This window comes from Ranitomeya imitator, chromosome 2 (genome assembly GCF_032444005.1).
Source record: "Ranitomeya imitator isolate aRanImi1 chromosome 2, aRanImi1.pri, whole genome shotgun sequence".
Lineage (NCBI taxonomy): Eukaryota > Metazoa > Chordata > Amphibia > Anura > Dendrobatidae > Ranitomeya > Ranitomeya imitator.
The window spans coordinates 478836767-478856224 of record NC_091283.1 but is presented as its reverse complement, the minus strand read 5'-3'; the positions used below and the strand labels follow the sequence as shown (position 1 = coordinate 478856224).

At 43.1% G+C, this 19458-nt stretch overlaps 1 protein-coding gene across 1 annotated transcript in view; it reads right to left on the bottom strand.

Annotated features, from left to right (window-relative positions):
- SCN4A (sodium voltage-gated channel alpha subunit 4) overlaps positions 1 to 19458 on the bottom strand; it is a 119854-nt gene that overhangs the window by 59972 nt on the left and 40424 nt on the right. Inside the window, exons 8-9 of the mRNA XM_069751324.1 lie at positions 10734 to 10875; positions 10288 to 10500 (exon numbers count right to left, since the gene is read on the bottom strand). Coding sequence (XP_069607425.1) covers positions 10288 to 10500; positions 10734 to 10875 — 355 coding nt within the window. The remainder of the gene's footprint in view (positions 1 to 10287; positions 10501 to 10733; positions 10876 to 19458) is intronic.

The window sequence follows — 19458 nt, the reverse complement described above, 5'->3', positions numbered from 1 at the left end:
AGAATTTAGAAAACAAATGTAACAAACTATATGCTTTCTATGGGCCACTGAGTGAGAGATGACGCACACAGGAATCAGGAGTGGCACACAAGCCCAGAGGCCAATATTTTTCTACCAATGATTGATGGAGTTATTTTCTCTGGTAGATTTTGGAACCCAAATCAAGGAAAAAAAATGTAGGCTTTCTATGGACCACAATTGGAGAGAGAGAGAGAGAGAGATGGCACACCCAGGAGTCAAGACTGGCACACAAGCAGAAAGGCCAATATTAATCTCCCACTGTTTTTTTTTTTTTTTTTTTTTTTTTTTTTTCAGGGAGACTTTAGAAAAAAAAATAATAAAAAAAATATGATTTTATCAGGAAGAATTTAGAAACCAAATAAAATAAAATGATTTTTTCAGGGAGAATTTATAAAACAAATAAAAACAAAAATAGGCGTTCTATGGCCCACTGACTGAGAGATGACGCACACAGGAGTCAGGAGTGGCACACAAACCCAGAGGCCAATATTTTTCTACCAATGATTGATGTAGTTATTTTCTCTGGTAGATTTTAGAACCCAAATCAAGGAAAAAAAATATAGGCTTTCTATGGACCACAATTGGAGAGAGAGAGAGAGAGAGAGAGAGAGAGAGAGAGATGGCACACCCAGGAGTCAAGACTGGCACACAAGCAGAAAGGCCAATATTAATCTCCCACTGTTTTTTTGGTTGTTTTTTTTTTTTTTTTTTCAGGGAGACTTTAGAAATAAAAATAATAAAAAAAATATGATTTTATCAGGAAGAATTTAGAAACCAAATAAAATAAAATGATTTTTTCAGGGAGAATTTAGAAAACAAATAAAACCAAAAATATGCGTTCTATGGCCCACTGACTGAGAGAGAGAGAGAGATGGAACGCTTAGTACTGGCACACAAGCCCAAAGGGCAATATTAATCTCCCTTTTTTTTTCCAGGGAGAATTTCTGAAACCCAAAAAAAAAATAAAATAGGCTTTCTATGGCCCACTATTTGTGAGAGAGATGGGACGCTCAGGACTGGCACAGATGGCACGCTCAGGACTGGCACAGAAGCCCAGAGGCCAATATTAATCTCCCTTTTTTTCTGGGAGAATTTATAAAACCAAAAAAATATTTAAATAGGCTTTCTATGGCCCACTATTTGTGAGAGAGATGGCACGCTCAGGACTGGCACAGATGGCACGCTCACAACTGGCACACAAGCCCAGAGGCCAATATTAATCTCCCTTTTTTCAGGGAGAATTTCTAAAACCCAAAAAAAAAATAAAATAGGCTTTCTATGGCCCACTATTTGTGAGAGAGATGGGACGCTCAGGACTGGCACAGATGGCACGCTCAGGACTGGCACAGAAGCCCAGAGGCCAATATTAATCTCCCTTTTTTTCTGGGAGAATTTATAAAACCAAAAAAATATTTAAATAGGCTTTCTATGGCCCACTATTTGTGAGAGAGATGGCACGCTCAGGACTGGCACAGATGGCACGCTCACAACTGGCACACAAGCCCAGAGGCCAATATTAATCTCCCTTTTTTCAGGGAAAATTGATAAAACAAAAAAAAAAATTAAATAGGCTTTCTATGGCCCACTATTTGTGAGAGAGATGGCACGCTCAGGGCTGGCTGGCACAGATGGCACGCTCAGGACTGGCACACAAGCCCAGAGGCCAATATTAATCTCCCTTTTTTTCTGGGAGAATTTATAAAACCAAAAAAATATTTAAATAGGCTTTCTATGGCCCACTATTTGTGAGAGAGATGGCACGCTCAGGACTGGCACAGATGGCACGCTCACAACTGGCACACAAGCCCAGAGGCCAATATTAATCTCCCTTTTTTCAGGGAAAATTGATAAAACAAAAAAAAAAATTAAATAGGCTTTCTATGGCCCACTATTTGTGAGAGAGATGGCACGCTCAGGGCTGGCTGGCACAGATGGCACGCTCAGGACTGGCACACAAGCCCAGAGGCCAATATTAATCTCCCTTTTTTTCTGGGAGAATTTATAAAACCAAAAAAAAAAATAAATAGGCTTTCTATGGCCCACTATTTGTGAGAGAGATGGCACACTCAGGACTGGCACACAAGCCCAAAGGCCAATATTAATCTCCCACTGTATTTTTATCAGGGAGAATTTATACACCCCACAAAAAAAAATACAGAAAAATGAAAAGGCTTTCTATGGCCCACTATGTGAGAGAGATGGCACACACAGGGATGGCACTCTAGCAGAAATGCCAAATTGCCAATCTTAATCTCCCACCAAAAAAAAAAAAAACAGGGAATGTCCTACAATTACTATCTCCCTGCCTGCAGTAATCTCAGCCAGGTATGGCAGGCAGCTACTATCTCCCTGCCTGCAGTAATCTCAGCCAGGTATGGCAGGCAGCAATAAGGAGTGGACTGATGCACAAATGAAATAAAAAGTGTGGACAAACAAAAAAGATAGCTGTGCAGAAAGGAAGGAACAAGAGGATTTGTGCTTTGAAAAAAGCAGTTGGTTTGCACAGCGGCGTACACACAGCAATGCAGCTATCAGGGAGCCTTCTAGGGCAGCCCAATGAGCTACAGCGCTGAGGGGAAAAAAAAAAAAAAAAAAACTTCCACTGTCCCTGCACACCGAGGGTGGTGTTGGACAGTGCAAATCGCTGCAGCACAAGCGGTTTTGTGGTTAATGGACCCTGCCTAACGCTATCCCTGCTTCTGACAAAGCGGCAGCAACCTCTCCCTAAGCTCAGATCAGCAGCAGTAAGATGGCGGTCGGCGGGAACGCCTCTTTATAGCCCCTGTGACGTCGCAGACAGCAAGCCAATCACTGCAATGCCCTTCTCTAAGATGGTGGGGACCAGGACCTATGTCATCACGCTGCCCACACTCTGCGTTTACCTTCATTGGCTGAGAAATGGCGCTTTTCGCGTCATTGAAACGCGACTTTGGCGCGAAAGTCGCGTACCGCATGGCCGACCCCGCACAGGGGTCGGATCGGGTTTCATGAAACCCCGACTTAGCCAAAAGTCGGCGACTTTTGAAAATGTTCGACCCGTTTCGCTCAACCCTATTGTCACACACTTTGCCTTATTTGATATTTATTAACATTATAATCTTGTCACTGCGATAGGTTATGCCTTAATACTAAAGGGGTCGTCTGCTCTTCCCTACTACTGCCACCTTTATGCTTGTATATCCAAGGACTAGAGGTAAACTTCATACAGTCTATTACCATGACCCTCGTTTCATATGACAGTAGTTTCCGTCGTTCCTTGTCGTATGACCATCCGAGATTTTAGTTGCTATGTACATAATGTTTTGTCTTACCTGTTTTCTCCTTTCTCCCCCTTTGTTGGTGATTTGATGTATATGATTTTGTATATAATGTAATCTTGCCGTCTTCTCTTAAAATGCCATCAATTGTTATATTTTATTTATACGGTTTCTTTACTTTTCTAGTAACCCCATGAATAAGACTTATGTGGCAACCAATATATTTTTTGATTTGTTTTCTTGAATAAAATTGGCATATACCTTTTTTGCATCATACCAGTATCGAGTGTGCGGTAATTTTTTCTATGATTGACTTGACCACACGGTCGGTTTACCAGCACCTCATTGTCCCATGACCTGAGTGCACACCATTTTCCCTATTTACGTGATTTTTTCTTGGTGTAGCACCGGTCCACCAGATGTCGTCTGAGACTTTCGCATACGACGTTGCAACCAGCTCTAGCATTCTATCCCAGGTCTCGAACTCGAGTGAGTTCTTGAAAACTCCTCTCCACGAACTCAGGACAAGGGACTACGAGAAGGAGCGACGGAAATTAATCTCCTTTGATCTGCACTGCATCACTTTGGCGGAGTATCACAAACAAGGAAGGATCGCGAGGGGCCTCCGCTGCAACCTACGCCCCACCCTTTTTTCAGATAACCCCGAGTTCTGTGACAAGTATAAGAAGATCCTAAATAAATGCTCTATGGACATAATCATACTGACCGTTGAATTTCTACAAAAGGCTATTACTGAGACAAAGGACAGCATTAGAGCTATAGAAACCCAATTATCTTCAACCTTGGCATCTGCGGATTGGACTAACCTTAAAGAGAAGACAGACAAGATCCTTACTGATCACCAAAAATTTCTGGAAGAAAAGAAACGCCAAAAGTTTCAACGTGACAACGACGATTATACCCATAATAGGGTGTACAGATGGAGCGACTCTGCAGGCAACAATTCTTGGCGTCGCCCATACCAACGCAAAACGGGCTCCTTCAGTACAGAGAGCGACTCGTCCACGGGCTCAAGCAGACCTCCTTTTTTATAGAAAGGCCGCAGGGAAGGATACCAGCGTACCGACCAACAAGGAGATCGAGGAAAAATGACAACTCGGTCACAGGTAAGACATCTAACCTAGTTATCAATATTTCAGGTTATACGCTCTCCCCTGCGGAACTCGACGTATTACAAAAAGGACTGTCATTCTGTCCCACTCCTATCTGGGATAGCTTCCAGCTGGAGCGGGACCTACAAAGACTATATCGTTTAGTGAGACTGAAGACTCACTTCGGGACATTGATGGGAAACTCCGAGAACAGAGTGTCTCCTAGCGGGGACGTTTCTGTTGCGGAGATCCCTCTGACATCATTGGGACTAAGGAACCCTAGTTCCTTTAACCCACCTCGTACGTTCCATGCTGTTGAAACGTTTATTTCTTTTGTCGATAAAGATATTAAGGATCTATCTCACCAACACCGGTTGGGTCTCTTCCCCACACGGGCAAACCTGACACCATCCGAAAAACAAGCACTCACTTCTCTACATAACAACAGAACCATTGTCATTAAACCAGCGGACAAAGGTGGGGCAATAGTTGTTCTGGATCGCACACAATATTCTACGGAGGTACTACGCCAGCTATCAGACACCAGTACGTATAGGGTAGTGCCCAGGGACCCCACTTTTGAGATCCGCAAGAAAATAGAGACTGTCATTAGAACCTATAGTGACAATGGTACGATTGACCAACAGACTGCCAAGTTCCTCTCCAATCCCCACCCCACTACCCCGGTATTCTATATACTACCTAAAATCCATAAATCCTTGACAAATCCTCCCGGTCGCCCCATAGTGGCGTCCACTGACTCGATACTGTCACCCCTATCAGTCTTCCTAGAAAAGATCCTGACACCACTGATTAAGAATAACAGGTCCTTCATACTGGACACTAGCCATTTTCTCAGAGTACTTAGACAACATGGAAATGTTCCCCCTGACAGTCTCCTGGTGACCATGGACGTTAACAGCCTCTACACCTCCATCACCCATGAGAAAGGCATTGCAGCATCTAAAACGCTCTTGGAGAATTCGGGTAAATCCACTACCTATATACAGCTTTGTGTAGACTTACTGAGGCTAGTCCTTTATGAGAATTACTTCCTCTATGAGGACACCTATTACGTACAGTGCCAGGGGACCGCAATGGGCTCGAACGTCTCACCGGCGTACGCAAATGCATACATGAACTCATTCGAGGAACATTATGTCTATACGGATGTCAGATATGAGGCACACATCAACTGCTACTTACGTTACATAGATGACATCTTCTTCATCTGGACAGGGTCCACTGATACACTACAGGCATTCCACCAAACACTCAATTCTATCTACCCAGAACTACAGTTTACTATGCACTTTGACTCAACTCAGATCTCCTTTCTGGACACTCTCGTCCGGAAGGATGACCAAGGCCTTCTATCTACAGACCTTTTCTGTAAACCAACAGACTGTAACAGTCTTCTGCATTATTCCAGCAGCCATCCAAAAGCCACACGAAATAGCCTCCCCCGGTCACAATTCTCCAGGGTAGCTAGAATTGTCTCTAATCCAGATATACTCCCCACACGTCTAGAGGACATGTCCCAGAAGTTCAGGGAGAGGAAGTACCCACAACGTCTACTCGACCAAGAAAGAGCACGGGTCCTACAACCACGATCTACATCTCCTAACAATACCAATGAGAACAGGGTCCCATTTGTTCACACGTTTCATCCTTTTATGCCAAAAATTGAGAGGGTGATTAATAAGCATTGGCCTCTCCTGAGGAAAGCTTACCCCAGTATTGCTAGTTTTTCCGCACCACCTCTCATGTGCAATAGAAGAGCCCCTAACATTAAAGGACAAGTTGGTTCGGGCGGACATTGGCAGTCTACGCCCCATTACTAATCAGACTACACTGACCCCACATCGCTCAGGGACATTCCCATGTCTCAACTGCGCCTCGTGTTCTAACGTGATCAAATCGGATAGTGTGACACACCCCAGGACAGGCAAAACGTACCCGATTCGTGGCTACTATACGTGTAATTCAAACTTCGTTGTCTACGTTATAAAATGCCCGTGTGGCCTCCTATACGTAGGTGAGACAACCCAGCATGTGAAAGATCGTATAGCGAGCCACAAGTCTACTATTCGTTGCATCAAGACTTGGCTACCTATCCCTGAACACTTCATCAAGTGTAGGCACACGGTGGCACAGCTCAAATACCAAGTCATTGAGCAGGTCCCTAGACCCCGTAGAGGGGGGAATCATATCAGACAACTTAAAATGAGGGAGGCATTCTGGATTCACAAATTAGAGACCCTAAGCCCTAAGGGTCTTAACAGGGAAATCGACTGGTTACTGTAACATGTTACTAATCCTCTACTTTACCTTCCAGACACGTTGAGCCCACTTCCCATTAGGTGAGTTTTCTGATATATATCTCTCCGGTTTTATTTTTATTTTTCATTTTCATTCTCTTTTCATTTTCCTTTTTTCAACTTACATTTTTATTTTTTCTTATTTTATTTTTCATTTTCCATTTTTATTTTATTATTCTTTTATTCATTTTTTCAATTTTTTACTTTTTTCATTTTCGTTTTGCCCTTAGTCCATTTACCATATTTCTCCTCATGCCAGCTCCCCTTGGTTCTATTTCTGTTTCACTTTCATTTTCATAATCATTCATTCCATGTCAGGTCTCATTTCATCTCAGTGCTTCCATACCCCCTCTATATTTACATCTGTTTACTTCCATACCCCACCCCTCTCTTCCCCCTGCAGTGCCCACGCTCTGTTAGTACTCCCATAGAGTATCCGTTAGTGCGAGCTATCCCCTTTCTTATTGCCCTCAGCGTTCCTATTAGCGCTGTTACACTCCCACTTCTGGGCAGCGCTCTGCCCTTACTCGCATGGTATACCGTCTGCACATGCGCGGCTCAGTTACCGCGTCACTTCCGGTCCGGGACTTCCGGTCCGGCGGTATTTTAGGGCGGCATTCCCTCCCATCCCCACTCCTCAAGCCTCCTTCTAGTACTATGCAGCAGGGCGCGGGATGCGCCGCTGACCTCCAGATCAACCATATTAAGGTATTCTGCGCCGCCATCTCTCCCTTCTCTCCCTGCTCTGCCGGTCACTACCGGACACTGGTCTCTCGGTAACCCATGGTTACTACTCTTTCCCTCATTTACAGACCTAACGGATTTGTTACGGCCCTACAGCTTTCTCTAACCGGGACAGCAGCCCTTACTGGCCTCATCACAAGGTATTTGCCATTACCTGTACTTGATCACTCTGAACTTCTGTGGGCACTCCCTATTACATAGTACCCCTCAGCTTCAGCAATACTAGTGGGATCCTTATTCATAGGGACAGTATATTGTCCACTGCATTATGCCCGCTACTACCTATTTAATCACATATACTATTCCATCAGGGCTACACGTGTCTTATACCCATTGCATTAGGAGGATGTTGTCACACACTTTGCCTTATTTGATATTTATTAACATTATAATCTTGTCACTGCGATAGGTTATGCCTTAATACTAAAGGGGTCGTCTGCTCTTCCCTACTACTGCCACCTTTATGCTTGTATATCCAAGGACTAGAGGTAAACTTCATACAGTCTATTACCATGACCCTCGTTTCATATGACAGTAGTTTCCGTCGTTCCTTGTCGTATGACCATCCGAGATTTTAGTTGCTATGTACATAATGTTTTGTCTTGCCTGTTTTTTCCTTTCTCCCCCTTTGTTGGTGATTTGGTGTATATGATTTTGTATATAATGTAATCTTGCCGTCTTCTCTTAAAATGCCATCAATTGTTATATTTTATTTATACGGTTTCTTTACTTTTCTAGTAACCCCATGAATAAGACCCGGGAGGGTCGAAACGTCGGGTTCATTGTCTACCTTACTTATGTGGCAACCAATATATTTTTTTATTTGTTTTCTTGAATAAAATTGGCATATACCTTTTTTGCATCATACCAGTATCGAGTGTGCGGTAATTTTTTCTATGATAAACAGTGTTGATACAGTAACTGTGTTCAGCCACCGGAGGTCACCCTTGAGTAATAGACAGGATAATTACAATGTTGTTGCAGTAATTTTGTTCAGCCACCAGAGGTCACCCATGAGTTAAAGACAAGAAGATTCTGGAAACAGGACAGTTACCTCAGAGAGAGTTTCTGGGCATTTGAGAAGAAGCAGCGCGGTGATGGAGAGTGGAGAATCCAGATCTTGAGGCATTCCTGTTTTGGGACTGTGTGATTTCAAGAAAGCTATTCTTGTGAGTAAACAGAGAAGTGTGACCGGTGACCAACTGTGTAGTTAGCTAGGGATAGCTAGATAGGAATCACAGCCTAATTAAGGACAGTCTTGCATTAAGAATTGCATGATAACTAATAGACACTGTGTGGATTCCTGCGCTTCACGATTCTGGCTGTGGGATATTCCTGGAATTATTTGTGAACTTTATCTGGATCTGCAGCAGAAGATTTGGTGGCTCAAATACCTATTTAATCCGCTGCTGGACATCTGTATAACAAATTCAGTTATTTACTATTGAAGCATATATTGTGAAAGAGTACACTGTGAGCACTCAACAATAAGACAGTGCACTGAGTATACATTGAGTACATACTGTGATATATATATATATGTTGGGAAAAACCGGGTAACAGTGATCTAAACTAGGTGGGAGGCGGGTGTAAGATTGTATTCCTGAGAGGACCACGTGTCACAGGCACAGTGTAACCCCGTGTAGGCCCATTACAGGTAAGGGAGGGAGTGGTATAGTTGTGGGGTATTCTGATTCCTGTCTGTGAAGCTGGCACTTGGGGTCTCTCAGGCTGCATAACTTGTATTCTGTGAGTTGTGGCTGTTGTGGCCCATATTGTGTTGGGAGAGAAAATGCTGTCATTTTTTGCATTAAGTTATAAAGAAAAGTTTGTTTAATAGTATATTGTGCTCTGAGTCATTCATAGCAGCGCCGTATTCTGTTCTCGAGCAGCGACTGGCATAACGGTCGTTACATCTATCTGAAACTAAATCTCTCCAAAATGAAACTTCTTGTGTTTCTCCCTTGTGTTTCTACTAACCTCACTCTACCCAACATCGAAATTACCCTGGAGGGTTCAACCATAACTCCCAAGCAGCATGCCCACTGTCTTGGGGTCATATTCGACACCTAACTTTCCTTTACTCCCTATATCCGATCACTCACTCGCTCTTGTCACCTGCATCTTAAAAACATCTCCAGAATCCGACCTTTTCTCACCTTTGAAACTGCTAAGACTCTTACTGTCACTCTTATTCATTCCCATCTGGACTACTGCAACTCTCTTCTAATCGGTCTCCCTCTTACCAAACTTTCTCCTCTACAATCCATCTTTGCCCTGTTCCCTCCTTCCAAATATTTTTCTGAATCTGCACCCTACTATTCTTCTGTCTCCACACCCTCCATGCACATAACTGCACTTGATACTTGACTATTGCACCTAAACACACGGGCTGATGACCGGATCATGCAGCTTTATATGAAAATCCCTATTTATTATAATTGCCAGACCTGAAATAACAATCACCTATTGTGTCCCCCCATTTCCTTGTAGATTGTAAGCTTGCGAGCAGGGACCTCACCCCTAATGTCACCGTTTAAATTGTCTTAACTTGTATTGAATTTATTGTCTGTACATGTCCCCGCTGAATTGTAAAGTGCTGCGGAATATGTTGGCACTATATAAATAAAAATTATTATTATTATTATTATTATTAAATGGTAAATCACCATAGCCAGTTTTTCAGACAATGAACCAATGAGGAATGTCAAGAGATTTGAAGTCTGAAAAGAGTAGGACTGTAATCTAATATTTTTGAACATTTTTGAACTCCAAGATACAGAACTTCTCCTAAATGTTAAGCGGATACAAATACTTGAGTTGCATACTGACCCGTTGACCTTGCTCTTCTTGATGTTTCTTTAGCTGTTCTAGCATGTCCTGGAATTCTTTCTCCTTTTCTAAGGCTTCCTGAATGGTGGCTTCATTTTGCTCATCATATGCCATGGCCACCACAGCAAGGATAAGGTTGATGAGATAAAAAGAGCCCAGGAAAATCACCAACACAAAGAAAACCATATAGGTTTTACCTGCAGCTCTTAGAGTCTAGGAACAAAAAAATAAATTACTCTATAGCATCAGATAAGAGAGCATACATAACTCCAGCTGTTGCGCAACTTTAACTCTGAGCCTGGCCGGACTGCTCCAATTATGGTCAACCAAAATCTTTATAAAATAGTTAATTAAGGCGAAGTTGGACTATGACAAAAAGGGTATATTTATGGTAAAATGTAGTCTCGGGGTAAGGTTTGGGGTTAGTAGTGTTAAGAGTGTGATACCAGTTGAAACAGGTTCTCCCAGTAGTCCTGAGTCATCAGCCTGAATAGTGCCAAAAAAGCCCAGTTGAAAGAGTCAAAGTTGGTATACCCATAGTTGGGATTTCTTCCAGTCTTCTTACATATAAAGTTTTCTGGGCATTTCCTGGTGGTAGAAGATACACTCATCAAGAAGACCAGAACTCCAAAAAATATATATATTACTCACTAAAACATAGTGGTATACATGCTATACATCCCATAAGAGAAAGAACTCTAGGTTTCCCCAGGCCTGACCACAGTGATTCACAGAAATGCTTACTAAACCTGGTCCAGTTTCATTAGTAAGTGACATAAACCTATTACTTGAAAGGGAACCTATCATCGCATTTTTGATAATTCATCTGACAGCAGTATGATTCCATAGGGGAAGAGATCCTGATTCTAGCAATGTATCACCTACTGAGCTGCCCTGTGCTTAGTAACCCGATGTTTACCCAGGTTACCAGGTGACTTCGGCATCGTTGGTCGCTGGAGAGCTGTCTGTGTGACAGCTCTCCAGCGACCACACAACGACGAAACAGCGACGCTGCATCGATCGGCATCGTTGCCTATATCGCTGCAGCGTTGCTCAATGTGACGGTACCTTTAGATTAGACAGCAAAAACTGATAAGAGATTCCTTCTGGAGGTCCAGACAGATGTCTTTGCTGTGTGCGAAGCACCAAGATCCCAACAAATCTGGAGTACTCCATGAGCCATCATATGGTGTCTTTGGAAAGCGCAGTATTTACGAATCAGTGGCTTGCGGGCCACATATGACATTAGGCCCCCCATGGTTCCTCAGTAGTGATGAGCGAACATGCTCAGATAATGTTTTATGGTGGTATCTTGGGTGTGCTGGTAAATTATGTTCGAGTACCTGCTGCTTCATGCTTTGCTGCTGTTAGACAGCCTCAGCACATGTGGTGATTCCATAACAAACAGGCAATCCTCGCATGTGTTGTGTCTGTCTAACATCTGCAAATCATGCAACAGCGGGGACTCAAACATAAAATACGAGCACGCCCAAGATATTCGGATAACACCCGAGCATGCTCGGATAAAACGTTATGCAAACATGTTTGCTCATCACTATTCCTTAGCTGTTGGCTGTAAAAACTATTGACTACAGATGGCATGTTAAAGATTATAGTTGACCTTAATAGTTTTCAGAAAACATAGTGCATACATTATTAAATAGATCTGCTCGACTTGATGAGGCCAGTGTACGTATTTTGAAAATTCTCCAGTTTTCTGTCTGATATTAAAATTATTAATTTTTTTAGCTCTCGCTTGATTTATAAAATGTACAGTTTACTCCTCATCTTCCAATAGTCACAACATTACCATATAATATAGTGAAAAATGCAATAAAAAATGTGAAATGGCAGGAAAAAAAACAATTCCACCATTTTAGTCTTGTGTTTATGGTGTTCATTGTGGGGTAAAAATATAGAGATTTATTTTGATCTCAGTGGTTAAAAACCCCTCAGAACTTTGTAAACAAAACATCTTGATTATTCTGCTCTCTGGACATTGATTTTTAAAGTAAGTACTCCTGCATTATCAGGTCTGCCAGATCTACTATTTAATAATGTAGGCAGTTTGCATTGTTTTTAATAACATAGTAAAAACCATATCACTGGCAGTTAATATTAGGGCTCCTTTTCACTTGCGAGAAATACGTCTGAGTCTCGCAGGTTAAAACCAAGCTCTGGCGCCGGCACTTGGGAGCGGAGCGTGCACCTCCATGCATTGCTATGCAGCCGCACGCTCCGCTCTGGAGTGCCGGCGCCAGAGCTTGGTTTTAACCTGCGAGACTCGGACGTATTTCTCGCAAGTGAAAAGGAGCCCTTAGTGTAAATGTCATACACTGTTCAACATTCAATAGGATTCTTCAATTTCATTATTCATCGTGGCTCTATATAATCCATCATATTTTAATGTAGCGTGTGAATTACACATAGTTAAGATCCACAATGACCCATGACAATTAAAAAGTCTTTTTATGTCCTTGTATAAAATCTAAGGCATCAAAGATACAGTAATGGCCAAACAAGAGCCATACATGTCCATGGGTTGGGTCTGCTATTGCAAAAAAAACCTCCAAAACAAATGGTGAGTTTCAGGCTGTATTACAGATAAGAACATTGGTGTGTTTTGCTTATGTGTGTGACTTGAGATTTTGTGACTTTGATTCAGGGAATTTAGAAAGAAGTGACTTGTACTAATTTACGGTTTGCATTTATTTGTTTATATTCCTGTTTTGTGCAATTCCAGTTAGCAATCTGTGCTCCATTTTTGACAATACATCCAATGTATGCAATTTCTTTTGTTGCATTGGTGATTTCTGCGCTGCACCCTTTTTTTACTCAATAGGATGGGAAAGGTGAAGAAAGAACAAGGGAAATGAAAGAGCGGATGACATCTTTTATTTATTATTATATTTTTTATTTCTTTCTTTCTTGTCATTGTATGTGTGTCTGAGTGGGTTTTTTTGTGGATCATTGTTTTGATCATATTTTTAATCCTATTTTTGTGCTATGCCTCAATCAATTTTTTTGCACTATCATCTGCACTTTATAATAATATATTCTCTTTATGCTTTTATGCTTTTACAGTATCCAAGCGCATATTCACTATTATTTATATTTGATCATTAGTGTCGGTCCATATTGTATATGCATTTTGCATCACATCACTTTATAAATTATGCACTGTCACTTATATATTTATAAGAATATTGATTGGCTTTTATACCAGTCTTCTAATAATTACAACAAAACCAGAGCACATGTTTTGAAGAGAAGAAGGGGCTATTAGCACTAAATAGTGGTAAGAGACCCAAAGCCTACAACGAAGGCAACCCACTCTATACTTATAAGAGAGACAAGGAGAAAAAAGGAGTATAACAGGTATATAAATTTTATTAAATATACAAAGTGATCATAAACAAGTGTCAAAAAGTACAACAAGATAATATCACAAGGACATAGGTAAGAGTGCATAAGGATGATTAAAGGAATCAGGTATCCACCGGTGTGCAAAGCCCAAGATGTAAACCAGTCTGATAAAATCAGCAAACTGGTAATGAAAATAGCCGCAAGTAGCCGCCGTAATAGTTAATGTAATAAGATGACACAAGGTCTCCAGTAATAGACACATATAGTGCGACGCTTACCGCAAGTATGGAGGGCAGAGGAGCACACCGGGCTGGAACCAGGATGAAGCAAAAGATCCCCGACGCGCGTTTCACTTTTGTTATTACCGCTTTCTCAAGGAGAAGTGGTCTGTCATGCCGAAAAGGACCTTAATATGGGCCGGGTTTAGGACATGTGACATATCACATGCTGTAAATCGTCCAATAGGATGTGGCGAAAGCGGCGCATGCGCCGGTCGATCGGCAGGTCCCACGCCAGAGATCGGCGTCAGGCGTCCCAGCCTGTGAGCGGGGAAAAGAGCCCCGGTCACACATGGGAGGCAACAAAGACGCCGCCCGGGAACAGGAGACAGCAGACCGCACCGACGCATGCGCACTGCCCCAATGTGGGGAAGTAATCACACCGCATTAAACCATGCTGATGAAAGTAGGAGGGGAAATGAACACTTGACCATAGGCATACATAGACCAATTCTAAAGGGGCTATATGCCCCAAGGTATAAATGGCAAGTAATATACCTAGAAAATTCAAGACATACATAAAATGCTAATGCCACAGAACAGTCAGATAATTGTAGCAGATATAACATATTCTTTAGTGTTGATGGAACAGACGGTCTGACTCTTCCGTGGACTTGATGCCAAATCCTCCACTGAGACAGGGTACAATAAATGTCCTCCCCGGCATGACAAAAAGTGAAAAGAAACTATAAAGGAAAAAACAAAAGTAATAAATGCAACATCACAATGACAAAATAAAAAAAGAATTAAAACCATAATAAAAACAGGAACCAGAAAATGGCAACCTGTTCCTATGAGAGGAGGACCGGATATGGTAACAGGATAAAAAGAAGAGTATGCCGAAAAAAGTTATTAATATCCTGAGCGACACAATTTAAAGAAATTAAGCAAAACTAAGCGATTCGTTCAAGCCACTCGGCGCGACAGTATTAAGTCTGACAATCCAACTGGCTTCGCGTTGTGCCAGTATTTTCTTATAGTTACCCCCTCGTGTGCCTAGGTGTACACAGTCGATGCCCCTGACCCGTAACGACTCCGCGTCACAGTCATGATGTAATTTGAAGTGACTGGGTAGTGTCTTTAGATCTGAGGCATCGACTGCGCTCCTTGCTGCTCGGATGTCAAGCACATTCTCCCTGGGTTATGGGTTATGGGTAAGCTTGGTATATGTGATGGTATCCTTAAGTTGACGAAACACCTCTTTTTCATACTTATGACATGGCCAGACCACGATGTTTCCCCCCTTTGTCAGCTGGCTTGTAAACCACATCAGTGTCAGATTGCAATTCCTTAATGGCTGACCGTTGGTTGTATGTCAAGTTGTCAAATTGACGTTTTGACGAAAGTTTTTTCAAATCAGCAATTACCTGCTTGGTAAACAAATCAACCGCCGGGCAGAGTGACAAGGGGGAAAACCTTGTTGATCTGGGCATGATGGCAGGTGGAAACCTACCTTGAGGTGTCGGGGAGCTTACCCATAACCCAATGCGTTCCTTTTCATCTTAGTTACAAGTAATACTGACTCGTGCTTTGGATGAGGGTATAATCGATAAAAAGGTGTGGGAGGGATTGTCGGTCAGGTACCCTAAGGCACCCACATTTTACCTTCTACCAAAGGTCCACAAGGACGCCATCAACCCCCCGGGACGTCCGATCGTGTCGGGCATCAACGGTCTCTGCGACCCGATATGTAAGTTCATAGACTTTTACCTTAAACCGTTGGTCGAGGTCCTACCGTCGTATGTCAGGGACACGACGGACGTCCTTACTAGGGTGGACGGGGTCCTTGTGGACCCTGATGTACTCCTGGTCACTGCAGACATTCAAACTCTGTATACCTGTATAGACCATGAGCACAGACTGGAAGCAGCCCGCCTTTTCCTGGGAACCTCCGACCTGGGCGGCCCTCTGTGCAATTTCATCCTTGAGCTGCTGCGCTTCATCCTCACCCATAATGTTTTTGTATTTAAAGATTCTTACTATCTCCAGAAGCGTGGCACAGCCATGGGTGCAGCCTGTGCGCCCTCGTATGCCAATCTCTTCCTGGGTCACTGGGAGAGATCCTTGTTTGGCGACGGGGGAGGGGGGGGGGGGGCGCAGGCCGCCGACCATGTGCTGTGCTGGCTCAGATATATAGATGATATTCTATTTTTGTGGGGGGGAACGGCGCAGCAGCTCGAGGATCTTATGAGTCAGCTGAATGACAATCCGTTCAACATCTCTTTAACTTACCAATATGATAAGAGTCATATTGATTTCCTTGACATCAGTCTCGAGATTGACAACACACGTCGTGTCCAGACTGATGTCTTCAGAAAACCAACTGCCGTTAATGCCGTACTCCATGCTGACTCGGCACATAATGCCGCAACTGTGAGGGCCGTCCTGGTCGGACAGTTTTTGAAGATGAGGCGGATTTGCTCCACAGAGGGTAGGTTTCAAGCCCAGGCTGTGGCTCTCAAGGCACGCTTTAAGGCACGCGGCTATAGCCGTAGGTGCATCAGGCGTGGCTATGATAGAGCCAGGAGGACACATCGTAGGGATCTTCTTTACACGACAGGTGACAAAGCCAAAACCAGGTTCAAGGATATGAAAATAAGGTTTATAACAACATATAACCACGAATGGTGTAATGTGAGAGATATCCTTACCCGGCACTGGCCAATCTTAGGAACAGAGCCATCCCTGGGTCCCATCCTGGGTGACTTCCCCTCCATGACAGCGAGGAGGTCTCCAAATTTAAATAACATGCTTGTCCGGAGCCATTATGTTCCTCCTGCCAGTAACCCCTTTGGCACTAGAGGCCCCTCGCTCGGATGTTTCCAGTGCGGCCACTGTTTGGCTTGTGCCAATATTGTGCGGACAGCTTCCTTCTCATCATCTGACGGATCTAGGACATTCTCCATCAGACACCATATATCTTGTGGCACTACAAACGTTATATACTACGCCACATGCGGATGTTCTTTAATCTATGTAGGCCTAACGTCTAGGGAGCTTCGCATCCGCACCAGGGAGCATGTGCGTGACATCCGGGCAGCAAGGAGCGCAGTCGATGCCTCTGATCTAAAGACGATACCCCATCACTTCAAATTACATCATGACTGTGACGCGGGGTCATTACGGGTCAGGGGCATCGACTGTGTACACCTAGGCACACGAGGAGAAAATACTGGCACAACGCGAAGCCAGCTGGATTGCCAGACTTAATACTGTCGTGCCGAGCGGCTTGAACGGATCGCTTAGTTTTGCTTCATTTCTTTAAATTGTGTCGCTCAGGATATTAATAACTTTTTTCGGCATACTCTTCTTTTTATCCTGTTACCATATCCGGTCCTCCTCTCATAGGAACAGGTTGTCATTTTCTGGTTCCTGTTTTTATTATGGTTTTAATTCTTTTTTTATTTTGTCATTGTGATGTTGCATTTATTACTTTTGTTTTTTCCTTTATAGTTTCTTTTCACTTTTTGTCATGCCGGGGAGGACATTTATTATACCCTGTCTCAGTGGAGGATTTGGCATCAAGTCCACGGAAGAGTCAGACCGTCTGTTCATTCAAAACTAAAGAATATGTTATATCTGCTACAATTATCAGACTGTTTTGTGGCATTATCATTTTATGTATGTCTTGAATTTTCTAGGTATATTACTTGCCATTTATACCTTGGGGCATATAGCCCCTTTAGAATTGGTCTATGTATGCCTATGGTCAAGTGTTCATTTCCCCTCCTACTTTCATCAGCATGGTTTAATGCGGTGTGATTACTTCCCCACATTGGTGGCAGTGCGCATGTGTCGGTGCGGTCTGCTGTCTCCTGTTCCGGGGCGGCGTCTTTGTTGCCTCCCATGTGTGACCGGGGCTCTTTTCCCCGCTCACAGGCTGGGACGCCTGACGCCGATCTCTGGCACGGGACCTGCCGATCGACCGGCGCATGCGCCGCTTTCGCCACATCCTATTGGACGATTTACAGCATGTGATATGTCACGTGTCCTAAACCCGGCCCATATTAAGGTCCTTTTCGTCATGACAGACCACTTCCCCTTGAGAAAGCGGTAATAACAAAAGCGAAACGCGCGTCGGGGGTCTTTTGCTTCATCCTGGTTCCAGCCCAGTGTGCTCCTCTGCCCTCCATACTTGCGGTAAGCGTCGCACTATATGTGTCTATTACTGGAGACCTTGTGTCATCTTATTACATTAACTATTACAGCGGCTACTTGCGGCTATTTTCATTACCAGTTTGCTGATTTTATCAGACTGGTTTACATCTTGGGCTTTGCACACCGGTGGATACCTGATTCCTTTAATCATCCTTATGCACTCTTACCTATGTCCTTGTGATATTATCTTGTTGTACTTTGTGATACTTGTTTATGATCACTTTGTATATTTAATAAAATTTATACACCCATTATACTCCTTTTTTCTCCTGGTCTCTCTTCTAATAATATAGTCGTCATTTATACATTATTCTTGTTAAATATTCTTGGCACTTCTTTTGTGCTTTTTTGTTTATTCATTCATTTCCATTCACATGTGCACAATCACCTTATCTATTTTTCTTTTCCTCCTTTTCCCCTTTCTTGTTCACAGCCCTTTTCGGGTGACCTTTTCACGGTTCATGTACCAGGTATGTTATTGTCTTATGTCTTTGTTAGTGTCTACCCGCCCTCCCTTCCCATCTTTTGTTTGTGCGCCGCAGTTTCTATATTGCCCTTCTACTTTGGCTGCGGCGAGCGCTTCTTGCGGCTGGTGCCGGCCGGTCTCCATGGATATGTGTCTTCACTTCGCTGCAGCTCCCTGCCCATCACTGCTGACACGTTGGCGGTGGGCGGGGACCTGTGACGTCAGACGCCGACACCGTGGTTTCCGGCCTGACTGCCATGCTGCATGAAGCGCCGCTTGAGACCGCACCATTGGGGCTCCTTGTGAGGTGGGCCCTATAAAAACTCACAACATTTACCTAACACCACGCCCCCCGAGGAAGCATTGAAAGCGAAACGCGCATCGGGGCCTTTTCTAGGGGCCTCTTCTATGCTCTGTACTTAGGTCGGTATTTCTTATTTACTGTCTGTCATCTGCCGGTATACCCATCGTGGGTGTTGGGGACTCCTGGTTTATATTATGCACTATGTGGGCACGTATGGTTTGATTCTGGATATTACAGACATATTGATTGTTGTTTATTATTAGTAACAGCATATTTTGCATATCCATCCAGGCCACCACATATAACCACTGTGTACTCTGCTAAATATGTCTCCTATTACCCACCTTATGGAGTATCCATTCTGAATATATAACATATGTATACCCCCTTATATTTGTATTTATTGAGCATAGCACTTACCCTGCTGATTTTTCTTTTGTTACTTGGTTTTATAGTTATCATTTGGATTAATAAAGACATTATATTTTATATATTTTGCTCTGTGATTCACTTCTTCGTTTTTTGGGAATTATATTGTATATAATGTAATAGAGCTGTATATTGTTTTGGCCATTTCTTTTTTGGTAAATGTATATACA